At 44.7% G+C, this 20,021-nt stretch overlaps 1 protein-coding gene and 1 pseudogene across 2 annotated transcripts in view; one reads left to right on the top strand and one right to left on the bottom strand.

The window, feature by feature from the left end:
* TMC7 (transmembrane channel like 7) overlaps positions 1-20,021 on the bottom strand; it is a 55,369-nt gene that overhangs the window by 4,187 nt on the left and 31,161 nt on the right. The window contains exons 6-14 of one of the 2 annotated variants that reach the window (XM_045993839.1): positions 19,394-19,539; positions 17,533-17,680; positions 16,341-16,514; positions 14,272-14,429; positions 10,709-10,826; positions 10,279-10,376; positions 9,262-9,448; positions 6,080-6,210; positions 3,045-3,200 (exon numbers count right to left, since the gene is read on the bottom strand). In XM_045993839.1, coding sequence (XP_045849795.1) covers positions 3,045-3,200; positions 6,080-6,210; positions 9,262-9,448; positions 10,279-10,376; positions 10,709-10,826; positions 14,272-14,429; positions 16,341-16,514; positions 17,533-17,680; positions 19,394-19,539 — 1,316 coding nt within the window. The remainder of the gene's footprint in view (positions 1-3,044; positions 3,201-6,079; positions 6,211-9,261; positions 9,449-10,278; positions 10,377-10,708; positions 10,827-14,271; positions 14,430-16,340; positions 16,515-17,532; positions 17,681-19,393; positions 19,540-20,021) is intronic. The other variant, XM_045993840.1, reaches the window with a different exon arrangement.
* On the top strand, positions 15,364-15,522 carry LOC123934300 (annotated as a pseudogene).

The raw sequence follows: 20,021 nt of genomic DNA, 5'->3' as shown, positions 1-20,021 counted from the left end.
AACAAATAAATTTTTCGGGTTCTCTCCTTGCATGGTGGTGGGGTTTTACTGTCAGACTGTTTATATCAAGGGATAATTGCAATGATTTCATTACAGTTAATTCATGCCAGCTACAATCAATTCTAGTATCTGTAGTAGTTACATTCCATAAAGCCTCCAGGAACACTGATTTAGTGACTTCTGAACTAGTGCCCCTAGGGGACGAGCTGGGGTAGGTTCCTTGAGTCACGGGTCACAACATTTTTGTCAACTGATCAATACCCTGGTTTATGTTTCTTATTTATTGAGAAAGAAAGTTATCAAAATATAACCTTGTTTCTGTTTAAAGACATCTTATTTAAATATTATTGTTGATTCCTTAACATTGAACCTGGCATCACCAGCGCTATAATGCATGCCCGAATGAAGATTATCTAACTTACATATTTTCTTCGCAGGGCACATCACAAGCCCTCTTGCACCTAGGAAGGACTAAAAGTCCTTCAGTATGCTTGGGGCCAATTTACAACAGTGAAATGACCCAAAATGCAAGAAACCTGGCCCCACAGAGATCACAAAAGGACACTGATAGTATGAGAGCTGAAACAAGAAGGCAGACTACTGAGCATTGTTTGACTCTAGCCGGTAACATGCGTGCTATGGTGTGAATGTTTGTGTGCCCCCCAGATTCAAGTTTGAAATCCTAATCCCAAGGTGATGGTATTAGAAAGTGGGGCCTTTGGGAGGTGCTAAGGTCATGAGAACGGTGCCCTCATGAATGGGATTAGTGCCCTGATCAAAGGGACCCCAGAAAGCTAGCTCATCCCATCTGCTATGTGAGGATATGAGAAGTTGGCTAGCCAGATGATGGCTCTCACCTAACCACACAGACCGACACCCTGACCTTGGACTTGCAGCCTCCAGAACTATAAGAAATAATTGGTTATAAGCCACCTAGTCTATGGTATTTTCTGTAAGCAGCAGCCCAAACAGACTAAGATAGTGATTTTTGGGTGACTCCAATTTTTGCCACTCTGTGCAAGTCCACAAATGACCATGAACTTGCCCCAAGCACTGATTTTGGGGTTACGAAATATTTTAGCAAGTAGGCATATTCACAACACAGACGCAAAAAATGGACTCCATTAATAATCAGGATAGACTATAATTAGAACAACACCCAGCACACAGTAAGACCTCAATGCACATTTGTGATTAGAATTATTTTATTATTATTATTTTTTTAATGTAGGCTCCATACCTAGGATGAAGCCCAATGTGGGGTTTGAACCCGACCCTGAGATTGAGACCTGAACTGAGACAAGAGTTAGACACTTAGGGGCACCTGGGTGGCTCAGTCAGTTAAGCATCTGCCTTCGGCTCAGGTCGTGATCCCAGGGTCCTAGGATCGAGCCCCAAGTCGGGGCTTTTCCCTCTCCCTCTGCCTACCGCGCCTCCTACTTGGGTTCTTTCTCTCCCTCTGTCAAATAAATGAATTTTTAAAATCTTAAAAAAAAAAAATAAAAAGAGTCAGACACCAAATGAGCTACCCAGATGGCCCTAGAATTACTTTAACACTCAAAATGAATCACTCTGCAGAAAAGACTCTTGTCACCTTGATATAGAACACCTGTCATTTACTGAGCTTTTACTAAGGGCCAGGTCTCTGCTACCCATTTCACTATGTTAACCGTATCGCCTTCTTCTCACAACCCTATGAGGTATATGCCATTCTTACCTCATTTTCCAGGTGAGGAAACTGAGGCACAGGGAGGACACATTCTATGTATAAGTAGTAGAAATGGGGTTCAAGTGCATGTTTCTAATTCAGTGCTCTTCTCTCTCCCCAGTAATCACTTTCTTTATCAAAGTGCAAGTGATTTTGTAAATAGTAATATTTTTTTTTTTTTAAAGATTTTATTTATTTGACAGAGAGAGAGATCACAAATAGGCAGAGAGGCAAGCAGAGAGACAGGAGGAAGTGGGCTCCCTGCTGAGCAGAGAGCCCCATGCGGGGCTTGATCCCAGGACCCCGAGATCACGACCTGAGCCGAAGACAGAGGCCCAACCCACTGAGCCACCCAGGCGCCCCTGTAAATAGTAATATTAATCAGCAATGGTTATTGGGGTTTTTATGGCAGGCATTGGGCTAAGTGCTTTAGCTGCAGGATCTTTTTTTTTTTTTTTTAAGATTTTATTTACTTATTTGACAAGGAGTGAGAGAAGGAACACAAGCAGAGGGAGTGGGAGAGGGAGAAGCAGGCTTCCCGCAGAGCATAGAGCCCGATGTGGGGCTTGATCCCAGGACCCTGAGATCAGGAACTGACCCAAAAGCAGAGGCTTAATCTTACTGGACCCACTCAATGATCCTCTTAAAGAATCACTATTTTGGAGCCTCCAGGTGGCTTCCAACTCTTGGTTTTAGCTCAGGCCATGATCTCAAGGTCATGAGATCAAGCCCTGTGGCAGGCTCCTGCTCAGCACAGAGCCTGTTTGGGATTCTCGTCTTCTCCCTTTGCCCCTCCCCTGTTCACATGTGCATGCGTTCTCTCTCTCTCTCTCTCTCTCCCTAAATAAATACATAAAATCCTTTTAAAAAATCACAATTATAATGCCCATTCTAAAAATGGGAAAGGAAGGCTCACAGAGGTTCAGAAACTTTTTAAAGATTTTATTTATTTAAGAGAGAGAGAGAAAGACAGCACACAAACAGGGGGGAGCAGCAGAGGGAGAGGGAGAAGCAGACTCCTCGCTAAGCAGAGAGCCCAACTTGGGGCTGGATCCCAGGACCTTGGGTCATGACCTGAGCCAAAGGCAGACACTTAAATGCCTGAGCCACCCTGGCATCCCCTACCTTCTTATTAAATATTTGATGAGAGAGAGAGAGAGAGAGAAAGAGAGAAAGAGAGAGAGGAGAGAGAGCACACAAGCAGGGAGGGGGCAGAGGGAGAGGGGAGGTTCTGTAACTTATCAAGTGTAGCAGACGAGCTCGCATTTCCCAGCAGAGAAGGCTCCATGGGCCTCCATGAAGAATACCTGCAAGGGTCCAGGCGGTTCTTACTCACCAGATGATCATGAAGAAAGGCACTGCAAAGGCTTCCGATGTGACTCCATAGACCAGGGACTGCAGAGAGCTGGGAAAGGTGCTCACGGTCTTGGGGACCACCTCCCATGTGGTGTTGAAGTTGGTGAACGGCCCACAGGCTTTCGAGGAGGGGATGCTGCCAAGACATAGACCCAGAGGCTCAGGGTGAGGCATGGAGCACAGGCTGAGTGTCCGTCCTCTTACACCCACAGGCTTGTTACCAGTGACCCGAGAGGAACTGCCTGGTCGTATGGGCCAAGTGGAATGTTCTGGTCAAAAACGCTGACCCTGAAACTTCATCTAGTCTCTAGACTGACTTTCAGGTCACAGGAAATTTAGCACAGAAGAGTAAGTTAAATGTAACAATCAAACAGACCCTGAATGTGGTGGTGATTTTATTCACCGATCTCTTCATTTGGAGGTGAGGAAACAATTGTAGACTCTGCAAAGAATCAAAGATTCTGTTAAATGAATTAATTTTTTAAAAATATGCTCCATGCCCAACATGGGGCTTGAACTCACGACCCTGAGATCAAGAGTCATATGCGCCACCAACTGAGCCAGCCAGGTGCCCTTTAAGAATCCACGATTAAAAGAGAGTAAAGAGGAGCGCTTGGCTGGCTGGGTCAGATGAAAATACCACCCATGATTTCAGGGTTAGGAGTTCAAGCCCCACACTGAGTATAGAGATTACTTAAAATAAAATTAAAGGAGAGTAAGAAGACATAGCAATTTAAAGCAATGGGTAAAACATGAAAGATCCTCATTTTAAAAACAAGGCCATAGGGGCGCCTGGGTGGCTCAGTGGGTTAAGCCTCTGCCTTCGGTTCAGGTCATGATCCCGGGGTCCTGGGATCGGGCCCCGCATCAGGCTCTCTGCTCCGCATGGAGCCTGCTTCCTCCTCTCTCTCTGCCTGCCTCTCTGCCTAGTTGTGATTTCTCTCTGTCAAATAAATAAAATATTTTAAAAAAAAACAAAAAACAAAAAACCAAGGCCATAAAAGACTATCTGGGGACAAATGGAGAAATTTGAAAACGGCAGCAATATTAGTATTAATTACATACAATAATGTTATTGCGGATGTGTGGGAAGGAGGATGCTCTTATTTTTAGAAGCTGCACGCTCAAGTATTTAGCTCCAATTCGCCATGCACCCCCAGATCTCAAAATGGGGGTGGCTGAGGTTAGTTTTGAGGTATGCCGTGGTGTCCATAACAATCTCAAACGGGTCATGACAGCCATAAAAAATGTAGGCACAGAGGGAGAGAGAAAATAAATGCAGCGAAATCAAAATGTTAACAACTGGGACATCCAGTTGAAGGGTAGAGGAGTCTTCGCTGTTGCTATTTTTTCAAATTTTTCAAAATAAAAAGTAAGGAAAAATCAAAATTACAACGGAAAAAATTATCATTAAGACCTACAAAGAGGGGCACCTGGGTGGCTCAGTGGGTTAAAGCCTCTGCCTTCGGCTCAGGTCATGATCTCAGGGTCCTGGGATCGAGCCCCGCATCGGGCTCTCTGCTCAGCAGGGAGCCTGCTGCCTCATCTCTCTCTGCCTGCCTCTCTGCCTACTTATGATCTCTGTCTGTCAAATAATAATAAATAAATAAAAATCTTAAAAAAAAAAAAAAAGACCTACAAAGAAAAAAAAAAGACCTACAAAAACTCCCTATATTCGCATCACAAAGATCTGTATGATTTTCCATTGCAGCCCAACTTTTTGGGTTAAAAAACACTCTGGGAAGCAACCTAACTATTCCTTAAGGAAATGGATGAACAATTTATGATCTATTCATAAAACAGACTGCTAAAAAAAACCACTGAAAGAGACACAGAGATCTGAAAAGACTGGTTCCCAGGCAGAAACTAAGTAGTTGGGAAATAGGACTGGAAAATGAATTGCCATCATATACTTAAGCTTTTTGAATTTTGTGTCATATGAATGTATGTATTATATAAAAAAAGTCAAAGCTAAAAAACATTTTAAAACAATGAGAGTTCTATATATGTTGATATGGAAAAGGGCACAATATAAAATTAAGTGAAAAAAAATAAGCAGTCAATCAGGGTTACAGCCTTATTCCATATGTGTCTTTTAAAAATAAATACCTTGTTCATATGAATTTGTGGAAGTATTCATAAAATATTAATAGTGGTTACCTTGGCAGAATGGGACCAAGAAGGGAGGATGAGGGGCACTTTTTTTCTCTTTAATTTATACCCTTTTGTACTGTTTAACTTTTTATATAACATCTATTATTATAACAAGAAACAATAAAAATATATATACTCAAACTGGTTAAAAAACAAAATCTGAGAGACAGATTCAAAGTTTAAGAATTTTAATTTAAAGATGAAGAAATGAAATTGTATGAGAATAAGTCAGAGAGATTGGTAAACTATAACCCATGGGCCAAATCTGAACCATCAACTGTTTTTTTTATAAATAAAGTTTTATTGGAACACAGTCATTTGCCCATTAGTTTGTATACTGTCTGTGGCTGCTTTCATAATAGCACAAGAGAGTTAAATAGTTGCTACTGACACTATATGGCCCACAAAGCCTAAATATTTAGGCTTGCCCTTTACAGAAAATGTTTACTGGCCTTTGATATAAATGGCTTACTCCTAGGAAGTAGGGTCACTCTCCTAGCACCTAGCACAGTGCTCGTCACACTGAAGACACTCCAAGCCTTCTTATTTTTGTAACCAGAAACAAATGAGACTAGAAGAGAGGTCCAAAGCAAAGGGAGTAGGGCAGGACAGACCTGCTGGCACTCTCTAGAACAAGGGCAACAGTGTAAGCCCAGCTTCTGGAAGTAGACCAGGACATTCCAGCATCCAGAGAGAGATTCCAAGACAAAGGTGGGCCTGGCCAAACCAGGAGTGACTTACCGACTTTTGTAGATGGAACCTCATGAGGAAAGTCAGTAAAAACTTCAAGGGATCCTTGAACAGAAAAGAGGGACATGCCAAGAAGCAAACAAATGTTCTAGAAAACATAGTCATATTTACCGTGCCATGCTGATTGTCAGAGGTATTATGGCCAAACACAACCCAATCAACAACACCAACAGGAAGAAGAAATTAGAATTGGAGGCTCTGAACTGCCTGGGGGAGGGTCGGCAGGTATAAAGAAGACTCATCTAAAGGGAGAGAAGGAAAGAGAAAAAAAATTAAGAGTCTAGCTTCCTTGAAGATCACCAAGCACATTCATGCATTCCAGTGGGAATGTAAACTGGTAGCACTTTTCCAGAGGGTAGTCAGCAATCTAGATAAAAATGAAACCTGATTAATCCAGGCCTCAACCCTGGGGAAATTCATCCCAATGAGAAAATAGAATAAAGGGGCCAAAATACATGGATATGGATGTTTACTGCCGCAGGTGCTACTGTGTGGGGATAACTGGAAGCAACCTAAATAGCAATCAACAGGGGTTTCTTGAAGGTTCAAGGGCATCTGCACAGTGAGATACTGGGGAGCCCTTCGAGAGGGTGAGAGAGCTCTACGTCCCAGATGGCACTGTGAAATGTGCCCTATGATCTCATTTACGTGTGTTGTTTTTTTTTTTTAATTTATTTAACAGACAGAGATCACAAGTAGGCAGAGAGGTAGGCAGAGAGGTAGGCAGAGAGAAAGGAGGAAGCAGGCTCCCTGCTGAGCAGAGAGCCTGACGTGGGGCTCCATCCCAGGACCCTGGGATCATGACCTGAGCCGAAGGCAGAGGCTTTAACCCACTTAGTCACCCTGGCGCCCCCTCACTTACGTTTTTAAAAAAGTATTCATATGAGTTTAAATATGCATTAAATGGATCTACACTAACAAGGAACAAGAGAGATTTTGTTTGAATTTTTTATAAGCATATTTATTTTTCCTCTGTACTAAAAACAAATATTTCCAGGGCGCCTGGGTGGCTTAGTCGGTGAAGCATCTGTCTTCCGCTCAGGTCGTGATCTCGAGGTCCTGGGATCCAGCCCCATGTCGGGCCCCTTGCTCAGCGGGGAGTCTGCTTCCTCCTCTGCCCCTCCTCCTGCTCTGTCACTTGCTCTCTCTCTCACGCTCTTTCTCTCTCTCAAATAAATAAAATCTTTAAAAAAAAATAAAAATAAAAAATAAAAGCAAATTTTCTATCAGGGTGAAAAAGACTTGTGGAAACATCAAGTGGAAAGGAGTGAAGGGTATAGGAACAGGCATACAATTTCTCCTTAATATTTTTATTTATTTATTTATTTTTAAAGATTTCCATTTATTTATTTGACAGACAGAGATCACAAGTAGGCAGAGAGAGAGGAGGAAGCAGGCTCCCTGCCAAGCAGAAAGCCTGATGCAGGGCCTGATCCTAGGACCCTGGGATCATGCCCTGAGCCGAAGGCAGAGACTTTAACCCATTGAACCACCCAGGTGCCCCTCCTTAATATTTTTAAACACTATATGACTGCGAGAGGGCCTCAAGCTGTTCTTACCTCAGCAGTAGTCAGAAAATCTTGTGAACTGGATGGCAATGAGTGCCAGGGACCCCTGGTGTCCTGTTCGGGGGTGGCTGGCTGGTCAGGCCTGTGGTGTCAGAATTCAGCCCAGTACCCATGACCTACTCTGTTACCCCCACATGTCTTTACTAAGCCACACACCAGAAAAGCACTGGGTGACCAATATTTCCAGGGAAAGGAAAAAGTTCTAAGTTTTCTCACATCCATCTCTCCTTTGTTGCTTTCGACCAACTCAAGTTTCCACATGAAAGCACCAGAACATTCTTCAAAGGCCAAAACATCTGGGTTGGAAGTACAGCCCAATTCAAGGTGCTGCTTTACCTAAGGATTAAATAGTTTAGGCCCTCGAGTGAAGTAAATCTGGAGTCACTTGTAAGCTGTGTGACCTGGGGCTACTTACTTAACCTCTCTGAACTTCAGCTTTCTGATTTATAAAATATGGGTACCTACTTCAAAAGATCAGTACCTACTTCAAAAGATGAGTGTACGCATTCCATGATGACCCGTGTAAAGTGTTCAGCAGAGTGGGGGCACATGGTATTCTTACAACCATTATTACTGTCATTATTATTAATGCTATTATTATTACCTCCATTTCTGAATCCTTAAGGGTTGGCATAATAGGTAATAAGTAAGCATGGGGCCTGTTAACAGAGGGCAACTCCAGAAGAAGGGTTGGAAGTTACTGTATATGTATCTGTATATCGTTTATAAAGGTTGTTTTTTTTTAAAGATTTATTTATTTGTTTTGAGAGAGAGCACCTGGGGTGTGGGGGCAGGGGCAGAGGGAGAGGCAGAGAGAATCTCAAGTAGACTATACTGAGTGTGGAGCCCGATGCAGTGTTCCATCTCATGACCCTGAGATCAGGACATGAGCCGAAACTCAGAGTTAGACACTCTATTGACTGTGCCACCCAGGCAACCCTGTGTATAGTTTAATAATGAACATATATTGCCTCAATAATAATAACAACATGGGGCGCCTGGGTGGCTCAGTGGATTAAGCCGCTGCCTTCGGCTCAGGTCATGATCTCAGGGTTCTGGGATCGAGCCCCGCATCGGGCTCTCTGCTCTGCAGGGAGCCTGCTTCCTCCTCTCTCTCTCTGCCTGCCTCTCTGCCTACTTGTGATCTCTCTCTCTGTCAAATAAATAAAATCTTTAAAAAAAAAAAATAATAATAATAATAATAACAACAACAACAACAGCAGCAGCAGCTCAGTTAAGAAGCCCAGATCAGTTAGTCATTCACAGACCACTCTACCCAATAAGCACTTAGTTCAGGCACAATGCTCGGGGCCTGTGAGCCATTTGAGGAGCGACACACATACTTGAGACCTGAAAATAAATACACCGGCTCCAAAATCCAAATGGAAAATTATAAAACTTAAATTAATAGATGTTTTGTGAAATATTACCAAAATATGCCACTGCCCACTGATGGCTCAACGGTGGCTCCCCTCTTAGTTACTTACAAAAACAACATTTAAATCATAGGAGCAAAAAAAGTCTTAACAAAACTCTCAAAATTATTAAGATGTGGAAATTCATCCCTAGTCTTTTTTCCATAATAAAAATGCACAACAAATAAGGGATGTAGTTTTGGAAAGTCTGACGGGATGTGCGTGGGCTGTAGACACACGAGCTGCTGAATGCCTTGCAAGGTCAAGAATAGTCCAGAATATGAGCAACCCCTACCCCCGCTCTCCTTACCTCTTTCACATAAAAGATGATAATGAACTTCAAGGTTGCAATGGCAGGGAGAAGAGGGGAGAAAAAGGCTCCAATCCAGCAAATGGTTTGCCCATAGACGATCCCCAGGACGTTATCGGGAATGGCAAATTCCTGTTGTCCCCAGCACTGAATCAGCTTCCAAGAAGAACAGTAGGTCACCAGGAGCCTGGACATGAACGGGACAATTTGTCACCTGGACTGCCAGTGCCTGCCACGACCACAGAACCACGTCTGCCCCATCAGGGCTGTTTCTACACACATTTCTCATGGAAATTGGTTAGTTCCATGTCTAGAAGATGCAGAATACAGTAAACTCTGGAATCATTACAACCAGAGTCCGAATCTCAGACTTCTAGCTTAGCAGCCAAATGAGTAAGACGAGGTTCGTTTTCCTCATCTGGAATGTGGGGGGATTTTAACCCAACCTACTTCACCAGGTTGTGGTGAAAATTGATGACACGGGCAGTCGCTGTGCTCTTGTTTGCCACTCAGCCCAAAAAGTAACATGCACTCACACAGAAAATGGCTTATGAGAACCCTACCACCTAACTCGCCACTTCTTGGAATCCTACCTTGTCTCCCTCTGCCCCTCCTCACCACCTCCCCAACTCTCTCTCTCTCTCTCTAAAAAAAATAAAGAAAAAGAGAGTCGCCTGGGTGGCGCCGTCAGCACGAAGCTTAAATAACTTGCCCAAGGTCACATGGCCAGCAAGTGGCAGTGCTAGGGTGTGACCCTGGAGGGTCTCCCCTGACAGTAGCTGTGCTGATGGCCCGAAGCCATCTCCATGGAAAGCAGAGCCATTCTGGTTCCTGCTGCCTTTCAAGGGGGCACCTAATGGGCTATGGGATCAATGGCCTAGAGGCAGCTGAAAGTCTTTGGATGGTTGTCAGTGATTTCTGTGAGCTGAAGAGCAGCTGTGAGGGGAGCCTCCACTGGGGATGTGGAAGGGACTGGGAGGCGTAGGTGGAAATCAGAGGGGTATCCCCCACACTTACTTTCTGGGAAAATCCACAAAAAGTGTCACAGCCAAGATGATGATGAGGTCAAAGATCATCAGCTTGTACATTTCCTGCCCAACCTGGGTCTCCCAGCACTGAAACCAAAGAGATCAAGAGAAAATGAGGCCCAACAGGGGCAGAGAAAGCCAGGTTCTCACACTCCTTACAATAGTCCTGTCCACCCTCAGATTCTGCTGCCTTCGAAGGCCATCCGCTGATGCTCCTCGGAGATCCAGCACACACTCTGGAGTTCAAGCCTGTGGAAGTGCCTGCTGTGTGAGACTCGGCTACACAACAGGAAAGCAGATCAGCTGGGATTCAAACCCATAGCTTTGAGGGCTGTTCTCTTGACTTTGAGCCTGTCACACCCCCCCCCCCCCCGCCAATTACCGCCTCCTGCAGGACGCCCCCATCCCTGCAGGCTCACCGGGTAGAGTTTCTGGTTGTAACCACACAGCTCACAGGAGTAGTTATCACAGGATGTAATCTTGGAGCCCAGGGTGAACACCAGCACACAGATGGTAGCCAGCCGCATAAAGACACACCTGCAGGGGAAAAGAGGGAGGGGAGGAGATGGGAAGAGGCCTCAGGGCAGGCTGGCTACCTGGAACTAAGGCTGGAGAGCAGAAAACCTTCACACCAAACCCACAAATAATCAGAGAGTTTCTGTTTGGGATTCTGAGAACGTTCTAGAAATAGATAGCAGCGCTGGTGGCACAGCATGGGGAATGTACTTAATGCCATAGGACTGTACACTTACAAATGTCTAGGGGCACCTGGGTGGTTTAGTTGGTTAAGTGCCTGACTGTTGATTTCAACTCAGGCCATGATCTCAGGGTCCTGGGATCAAGTCCCCTATCACGCTCCCTGCTAAGCATGAAGTCTGCTTGAGATTCTCTCTCCTTCTCCCTCTGCCCTTCCCCCTGCTTGTGCATGCTCTAGAAATAAACAAATAAATAAATAAATTTAGATTTTATTTATTTATTTATTTTTAAATATTTTATTTATTTGAGAGAGAGAAGGAGAGAGGGAGCAACAGAGCACAAGCAGGGGGAGCAGCAGGCTGAGGGAGAGGGAGAAGCAGGCTCCCCGTTGAGCAAGGAGCCCGACGCAGGGCTGGATCCCAGGACTGGGATCGTGAGCCGAGTGGAAGGCAGACACTCAGGCACCCTAAATATTTTTTTTTAATGTCTACCATGGGGGCACCTGGGTGGCACATTCAGGGGAGCATGTGGCCTCAAGTTTGTGAGTTCTAGTCGCACACTGGGTGAGGAGATCACATAAAAACAAAATCGTGGGGCACCTGGGTGGCTCAGTGGGTTGAAGCCTCTGCTTTCGGCTCGGGTCATGATCCCTGGGTTCTGGGATCGAGCCCCGCATCGGGCTCTCTGCTCGGCGGGGAGCCTGCTTCCCCCTCTCTCTCTGCCTGCCTCTCTGCCTACTTGTGATCTCTGCCTGTCAAATAAATAAACAAAATCTAAAAGTAAAAAAATAATAGAAAGATGGAAAATAAATAAAAAATGTCTAAAATGGTAAATTTTATGTTATGTATGTATTCTGCTACAATTTTTTTTAAACGGCAAGGGAAAAAGGGATGAGAAACCTGGGAATTCCTGAACCCATGATATTATAGCCACACTACGGGACATGATGCATTGCTGAAGGGAACTAACGGAATCTTTTAAGTCTGAGCGTTGAGTGACGTCTGATATACTAGGAAGGGGAAAACACATGTTACGGAGTGTCACTTATATATGATCTTGTTTCTAAAAGACACAAAATGTGCGAGTAAACACCAGGAACCCCACAGATGAGGGCTTCGAGCCAGGATTCGAGACAGGAGGACAGAGTGGGCTAACTTTTTTGAAAGATGCTTTTCTATTGTTTGGTTGTAAAAAAAAAAAAAAAAAATTAAATTTGAAAAAGTGGGGGGAAAAGCAAAGCCACACATCTGCTCACTCTTCTCATTACGTAGCACGCCACCTGACAGCCTATCCCTCCTGCTGGAATTCGAGGACCCAGCGCCACTCAGGAGGGGCCCATAACTAAAGATGGAATCGAATAAAAAGTCAGAATCTACACTGTAGTTTATAGCAACTGCGGGCAACAGAATGGAGAACACAAAGAAACAATGAATTAAATCCACACGAGGGGACATGCTACAGGACAAATGTTCATTTCTTCCACAAGTCCATGGCATAATGAAAAGGGTAGGGGTTCTTAAAAGAGTAAAGGGGGCTTAAGAGACATAACAACCAAACGTAGCATGTGGCCTTTGTCTGGATCCTGCTTTGAACAAACTAATCCTGGAAAGTCATTTGCAACTTCACTGGGAACTGACTTAATTTTATGAGGTGTGATGATGGTCTGTTAAGGGGGGGGGGGGTGAAAAAAGATTTGCTTAAAATAATCCAGCTAAAGTTGGGGGGGGACACAGATGAAACAAGATCAGCAAATGGTTGGTAATGATCAAAACTAAGTGATGGGCATATGGAGGCTTATTATACCTTTTGTTTCTGTTTGAAATTTTCCAAAATAAAAAGTTTTTTAAAAAATGCAAATGCCGGGGTGCCTGGGTGGCTCCGTGGGTTAAGCCTCTGCCTTCAGCTTGGGTCATGATCTCAGGGTCCTGGGATCGAGTCCCGAATCGGGCCCTTTGCTCAGCGGGGAGCCTGCTTCCCCCCCCCCGCCCCCCGCCTACGTGTGATCTCTCTCTGTATCAAATAAATAAATAAAATCTTTAAAAAAAATTTAAAAAAGCAAATACCATCTGAGGCATGAAACGCTCTATTTCACACAGTTCCCACCTGGTCCTCTTAAACTTAGTTGTGTTAGCTCCCTACACACTGCTTTACAGCTGTCCTTTCTTTTTCTTTTTTTAAAAAAGATTTATTTATTTATTTATCTGACACAGAGAGACACACACAGTGAGAGAGGGAACACAAGCAGGGGGAGTGGGAGAGGGAGAAGCAGGCTTCCTGCTGAGCAGGGAGCCCAACACAGGGCTCGATCCCAAGACACCAAAATCATAACCTGAGCTGAAGGCAGACACTTAACAACTGAGCCACCCAGGTGCCCCTCTTTTTTTCTCTTTAAGAAACTGAGTATTTATTTAGAATGAGAAGAGACAGTACAACAAGTTATAAGCAGTCAACTACAGCACACCCAGTCAGGGACCTGGCAACACTTTCTCGGCCCTTACTACCCCAGCAAATGGCCCAGATTCCTGGTGTAAGCACTTGTAAGTCTCCTCCCCTCTCCTTCCAAGGCCCATGCACAGGGGCTAGCGAGGTGGGAGCATGGGGAGTTGATGCCTCCGGGAGCTGGCCACCCTTATGAAGTCAGGACAGACACCTTGGTGGGTAGGAACCTACTAAGCTATATCCCACCCAAACACCCAGTTTCCCAGTAGTGCCAAGACCCGGCTGCCAATAGCCCGGATAAGATACGCTTTATCAGGGACGCCTGGGTGGCTCAGTTGGTTGAGCAGCTGCCTTCGGCTCAGGTCATGATCCCAGTGTCCTGGAATTTAGTCCCACATCAGGCTCCTTGCTCCGCGGGGAGCCTGCTTCTCCCTTGCCACTGTGTCTGCCTGTGCTTGCTCTCTCTCTCTCTCTCTGACAAGTAAATAAATAACATCTTAAAAAAAAAAAAAAAAGATACGCTTTATCAGCTGCCTTCCCTTCGCTGTCTCATTTCCTCATTTCCCTGCTGGTATACACTTGTCATTTCTAACAACTTCTGAGCAATCCCAGGGCCCTACCTTATGCCCTCAGCTGTCAATGTGCTAATACGTGAACCAAAAATATAACACCGCTGAGTACATGCTTAAGCCAAAGAGATTTCACTGCATGGGCAAACTCTGATTCATTCATGTGGACTGTCTGAAGGTTGTCGAGTGTTCTTGGGTCAGCAGGAAAAGGGGCCGCAAGTGATTAACAAGGTCTGCCGTGGGCAAGTGGTGACCTGCTTGGCATGTTTAGGCATTACCTAAGGATTGTCAGCCGGATCTCAAAGCCTGGAGAATAATCCTCATAGTGGATGATCTTGGCAAAGATCATTGGGGTGATAAAATTGGCCAGCGTGATCACAATAGAAGGCAGGTACAATATCAGAAGGTTCTCTCCAAAAACCATCTTGTCAATTTCCTATGAAGATAACAAAGGGAAGTTGCATCACATATGAGATGACCTTGAAAGAACTAACTACACGGACGTCAAGTCGTTATGCTGTATACCTTGTTATATGTCAACTATATGTTAGTAGAACCGGAAGAGAAAAAAAGAACTCAACTATATATATTTAAATAAAAAATAAAACATACATGTCGTTCAGCATGGCCCTTAAACATAAGCCATTTTCTGGGGTCCTCGGGTGGCTCAGTGGCTTGACGGTCTGACTCGATTTTGGCTCAAGTCATGATCTCAAGGTCGTGAGATTGAGCCCCGTGTCTGGCTACGCACTGAGCATGGAGCCTACTTGGGATTCTCTCTCTCCTTCTTCATTCGTCCCTCACTCTCTCTGTCTAAAAAAAAGGGGAGGGGGGCGCCTGAGTGGCTCAAGTTGAGCCACGGCCTTCGGCTCAGGTCATGATCTCAGGGTCGGGCTCTCTGCTCAGTGGGGAGCCTGCTTCCCCTTCTCTCTCTGTTTGCCTCTCTGTCTACTTGTGATCTGTCAAATAAATAAATAAAATCTTTTTTTTTAATTAAATAAAAATAAACATAAGTCATTTCCTTTTTTGGATGTTCAAATAGAGGAATCATGCTCTAAGACCAGAGGAAGAAAAATTAGCTCTATTGGATGAATTAAGGTCAAGTATTAAAAAAAATTCATACAGTCTATATTAGTGGGTAATTTAAAGTATTTTCAAGCCCAGTTATTGATTTGGACTAGCCATTCTCTCCTTTCAGAGTACTAAGACTATTTGGCCACATACACAGCTATCTGGGGAAAAAACTATTATTTCCTGGCCTCTCTTAGTGTGAGTCACAGCTATCTGACTAAATTCTGGCCAAAGGGATGTTAGTAGACGTTTTGAGTGCCAGCACTTAAAAGTCTTGCCCTTGAAGAAAAGGGTATACCAGCTTTGCGCAGTGGCAGTATCGTAGCCAATGAGGTTTATCCGAGGAGCGATTATTGCTAATTGAAGAAAAGGGTATACCTTCCCATCCTTCCCATTGGCTAGAATGTGGACATGCTGAACTATCTTGTACCACACAGAAGAGGACATACCCTAAGGATGGCAGAGCCACAAGATGGAAGGAACCTGGGCCCCCTCCTCCGATGATTGATTTCATGACTCAAAGCCACCAGTCCAGCATGCATTTTTAAAACCACTGCTATTTTAGGTAAACGGGGGCCGCAGCTAGTCAGTAGTGGAGTTGAGGAGTAAATCTAGGTAGGCAAACTTGAATTTGAATATTGTGGATTCTAGGAGGAATTCCAAACACTCTTTTTGAATGGTCTTATATTTTTATCAAAAGTAGAAATGGGGCGGATGCCTGGGTGGCTCAGTGGGTTAAAGCCTCTGCCTTCGGCTCAGGTCATGATCCCAGGTTCCTGGGATCGAGCCCCGCATTGGGCTCTCTGCTCAGCAGGGAGCCTGCTTTCCTCTCCCCCTCTCTCGGCCTACTTGTGATCTCTCTCTCTGTCAAATAAATAAATAAAATCTTTAAAAAAAAAAGTAGAAATTGGGGACTCCTGGATGGCTCAGTGGGGTAAAGGGTGTGCCTTCGGCTCAAGTTGTGATCCCAGGGTATGGGATCGAGCCCCTCCTCAGGTACCCTGCTCAGTGGGGAGCCTGCTTCTCCCTCTCCCCCCTGCTCATGCTCTCTCTCTCTCTTGCTATCTCTCTCTCTCAAATAAATAAATAAACTCTTCCAAAGAAAAGTAGAAATTGGTTACCTCTGATTTTCAGTTCTCTGTCTTAACAGTCAAACTTAGATCCTTATGTATAAAACAGAAATGATGATGGTCTCTACATCAGAGGCTGGTAATGCACTTGGCACACCTGATGTCCAACCAGGGTAACAGTCAACTGACTTTCACAGAGTACTCACTTTTTTCATGTGCTCTTGTGAGAATATTGTCGCTCTATAGATTGCGTAAAAGCACGCGGCTAAAACGGCTAGAACAATACAGTTCAAAAACAGTCTCAGAGAGTAAATCCGTATGGTCTCTTCTGACGTCCTTTCTGCTATCTTCTGCCTAATTCTTTCTTCCTCGAGATCTGCCTGAGGGCCAAAGAAAACTCATCTGTGAGCATGAGGTGAAGGGATATTCAGGGGTAGAACCTGGAATTCATAGTCATAGTCCATCCATCCCCCTTTAAGACCTTCTTTAAACATTCACGTCTGCCCAGATATCTTCCCAGACCAAGCCCAATCAGCTTTCATGTTTACTAAGGCCTAAGTCAAGGTCGAACCTCCTATCTATGACTTGCAGTTAGGGGCACTTGGGTGGCTCAGTCAGTTGAGTATCTGCCTTCGACTCACGTCAGGATCCCAGGATCCTGAGATCTAGCCTCATGTAGGGCTTCCTGCTCAGCAGGGAGTCTGCCTCTCCCTCTCCCTCTGCCCCCGCCCCCACTCATGCTCTCTTTCCAATAAATAAAATCTTAAAAAAAAAAAAAAGATGGCACTTAGACTTCACAGTAACTGTGAACACATAAGCAAAACCTATTCCTGGCACTATTTAACTGTACTATGTGCCATTCCTTTAAACAAATCACACATTTGATTTGATCCCTTCCATCTCACTTTATTATGCTTTTGTTATGATCATTCCCTCCTCCTATTGTTTTGGTGGGTTTGTTCAAGATACTGTTTGCTCCTCTTTCTCCCCTTAAGAATCTGGAAATTCTGTTGTACTTTTTTGTATTCTCCCCACTCCACCTTATCTAGTTCTGTTTCTCCTAGTGTAAGTGATGCATGACAGGTTCTCATCAGGTGGAAAAATAACACCAGAAGGTGGTGGGCAAGGAGGGCAGACACCATCCCCTACCACCCACCCTCATGTGCCCGGCTTCCCTCCCGTCCCCAGTCCACCAGCTCCATGCTTCGGTGAAGGTGATCAAACCCAGGAGGTGGTCCTCCATGAAAAGTTCTGGAAGATGACACAAGGGCAACTTGCTAAGCACTAAAGAGAGCTTGGCCCTCCCCCAGGTCCTCTGCCAGGTGCAACCCCCACAGCTTTCCCAGGCATGACTTCACTGGCAAGGAACGGGCTGAGAGAAAACCCAACGGCACTCACTCGGAGCTCATACCGCAGGCTACTGTGCTTCAGGTCCGCCATGCTGCGGTTGGTGATGCAGAAGTCCCAGCCGGCAAAGATCTTGTTGCAGTAACTCTGGAAGTGCTCCTCACTCCGGATCAGGTTGATTTTGAACCCTTCCACCGACCTGACCCCAAAACACGATGACCCTTCTTAGAAGAACAACAGTGAAACACGGACCTGTGGCTTGGCTTTACTGACAACCTAAAAAGGTTATGCATGGCTGTGTTTTCCACTCATTTTCACGGGGACAAGTTTTGGACCATGCCACGTATATAGGGCAGCTAACCAGGCAGCTCCTTGTGGAAAAGCATCTCTTTTCATCTATCCAAGGGCTTCTCTCATAGTTGGAATAAAATCCAAACTCTTGACCACAGCCTAGAGATCCTGCACTATGCCATCCTTCCTCCCATACGGCCATGCTGCAGTGACTACCATGGCTTTTTTTCCTTTCTATAAACTCACAAACTTCTCTGGCCACAGGGCCTTTGTACTTACAGGATCCCTCTAAGAACTCCTCAGACAGTTCTTCCCCTGGCTGCTTCTTTCTCATCATTCAGGTTTAAGCTCAAACATCCCTTCCAAAGATTCCTCACTGCCCCCTCTAAAGTTCTGACCCCACTTCAGCTTAGTCTACTTTCTTCATGGCAATGACCTTAATCGGTAATTATTATGGGTTTACTGCTTGTAGCCCCTTAACCTGACTACATTTTAAACTCCTTGAGGGCAGGTACATGGATGGTCTTGCCACATTTATATCTGGAATGCCTGGACTGTAATATGACCACTATGAATGAATGAATCAATGACTTAAATCATAAAATAACCAAATATTTAGAGAGCAAGCACCTGTTCAGGTCAGATGCCGCACTGTTGCACACTTTGTAATTTTAATTCATTTAACTAACTAAAATTTAAATTAAAATTTTAAATTTTTAACTAATATTCCTTGCTATTCATTTCTTAGGAACTGGCATCTCCCACTGAAGCACCTGTTTACCGTGGAAAATGCGAGGTTCTCACACCATCTGGACCCACTGCCTTTAGTCGAAGGGTCAGAGTTGGGTATCTGAGTGAAGAGCCAAAACGCCTCTTCAAAAGGATTTCTGAACCTGTGACCTTGGGAGTCCACATAAGAAAGCCATCACCAGGGGCTCCTGGGTGGCTCAGTGGGTTAAGCCTCTGCCCTTGGCTCTGGTCATGGTCTCATGGTCTCAGGGTCCTGGGATAGAGCCCCGAGTTAGACTCTCTGCTCAGTGGGGAACCTGCTTCCCCCCATCTCTCTGCCTGCCTCTCTGCCTACTTGTGATCTCTCTCTCTCTCTCTCTCTCTCTGTCAAATAAATAAATAAAATCTTTAAAAAACAAGAAAGAAAGAAAGCCACCACCAGGAGAATTACCAGAGATGAAGGAACCCTTGCTTTTGGTTGTTTGGAAGACATAACCATATCCTTATCCTGCCTGTAATTTGGAGTTTCCTTCTTTCCTTGGTTCTCTCAATTCCCTTTTACCCAGTTTGTCAGAGTTGGATTTCTGCCACTTACAACCCAAAAGAGATCTGATTAGCAACCATATTAGATCAGAGATAAGGTTACATTACAGTGCCGGCAAATGTGCACAATAATGATTTGGCCACTCTTTCACCTACCAAATCTTGCCTCTGTTACCTCCAGGTCTCCTCGGCCTACAACATACTCACAAACTTTTTTTCCCATATCCCTGGAATGGGAGTCTGGACTCTGCTCATCCCTTGGGCAATGGCTCCCAGGGTCCACAGACCACCAGTAAACTCAACCATCAACGGTAATTCCAAAAGAACACAAAGGCCTGATAAATTTTACCTTTTCACTATCCAAAGAAGGCTCAGGGCCAGGTAGGCAATTGTGCTTAATAAATAAGCCAGGGGCAGATCATAGGTGAAGTTGTGAAATTTCACTCCATCAATGGTGTAATGTCCATAAAAGAGGCAGGTCTCCTCCAAGAAACCCTGAAACAAAGCCAAAGGCATGACGTCACACTGGTTATGCTCACTGCAGGGAACCAGGAGACCAGTCTCTGCCTCAAGGAACCCACGTTTTAGTGTCACAGTTCATCCCTGAATTCCCAGACACTGGAACAATCGTATAGTCATAAGGACTGCTCAGCTAGTGTCTGCGGAACAAAGCATGGATAAAAACCCAAGCATTAAAAATACAGAGGTGGGGCGCCTAGGTAGTTCAGTGGATTAAACCTCTGCCTTCAGCTCAGGTCATGATCTCAGGGTCCTGGATGGAGCCCCACATCGGGTTCTCTGCTCAGCGGGGAGCCTGCTTCCCCTTTCTCTCTCCCTGCCTCTCTGTCTACTTGTGATCTCTCTCTCTGTCAAATAAATAAATGAAGTCTTAAAAAAAAAAAACAAACAGAGGTGTATGATCCAAAAATGAAATTAAGAAAACAATTCCACGTGCAACAACAGCAGAAAGCGTAACA

The sequence above is a fragment of the Meles meles genome, chromosome 21, assembly GCF_922984935.1.
Source record: "Meles meles chromosome 21, mMelMel3.1 paternal haplotype, whole genome shotgun sequence".
NCBI classification, from domain to species: domain Eukaryota; kingdom Metazoa; phylum Chordata; class Mammalia; order Carnivora; family Mustelidae; genus Meles; species Meles meles.
Note: the sequence above shows the minus strand (reverse complement) of the source record. Positions and strands in the feature narration are given on the sequence as shown.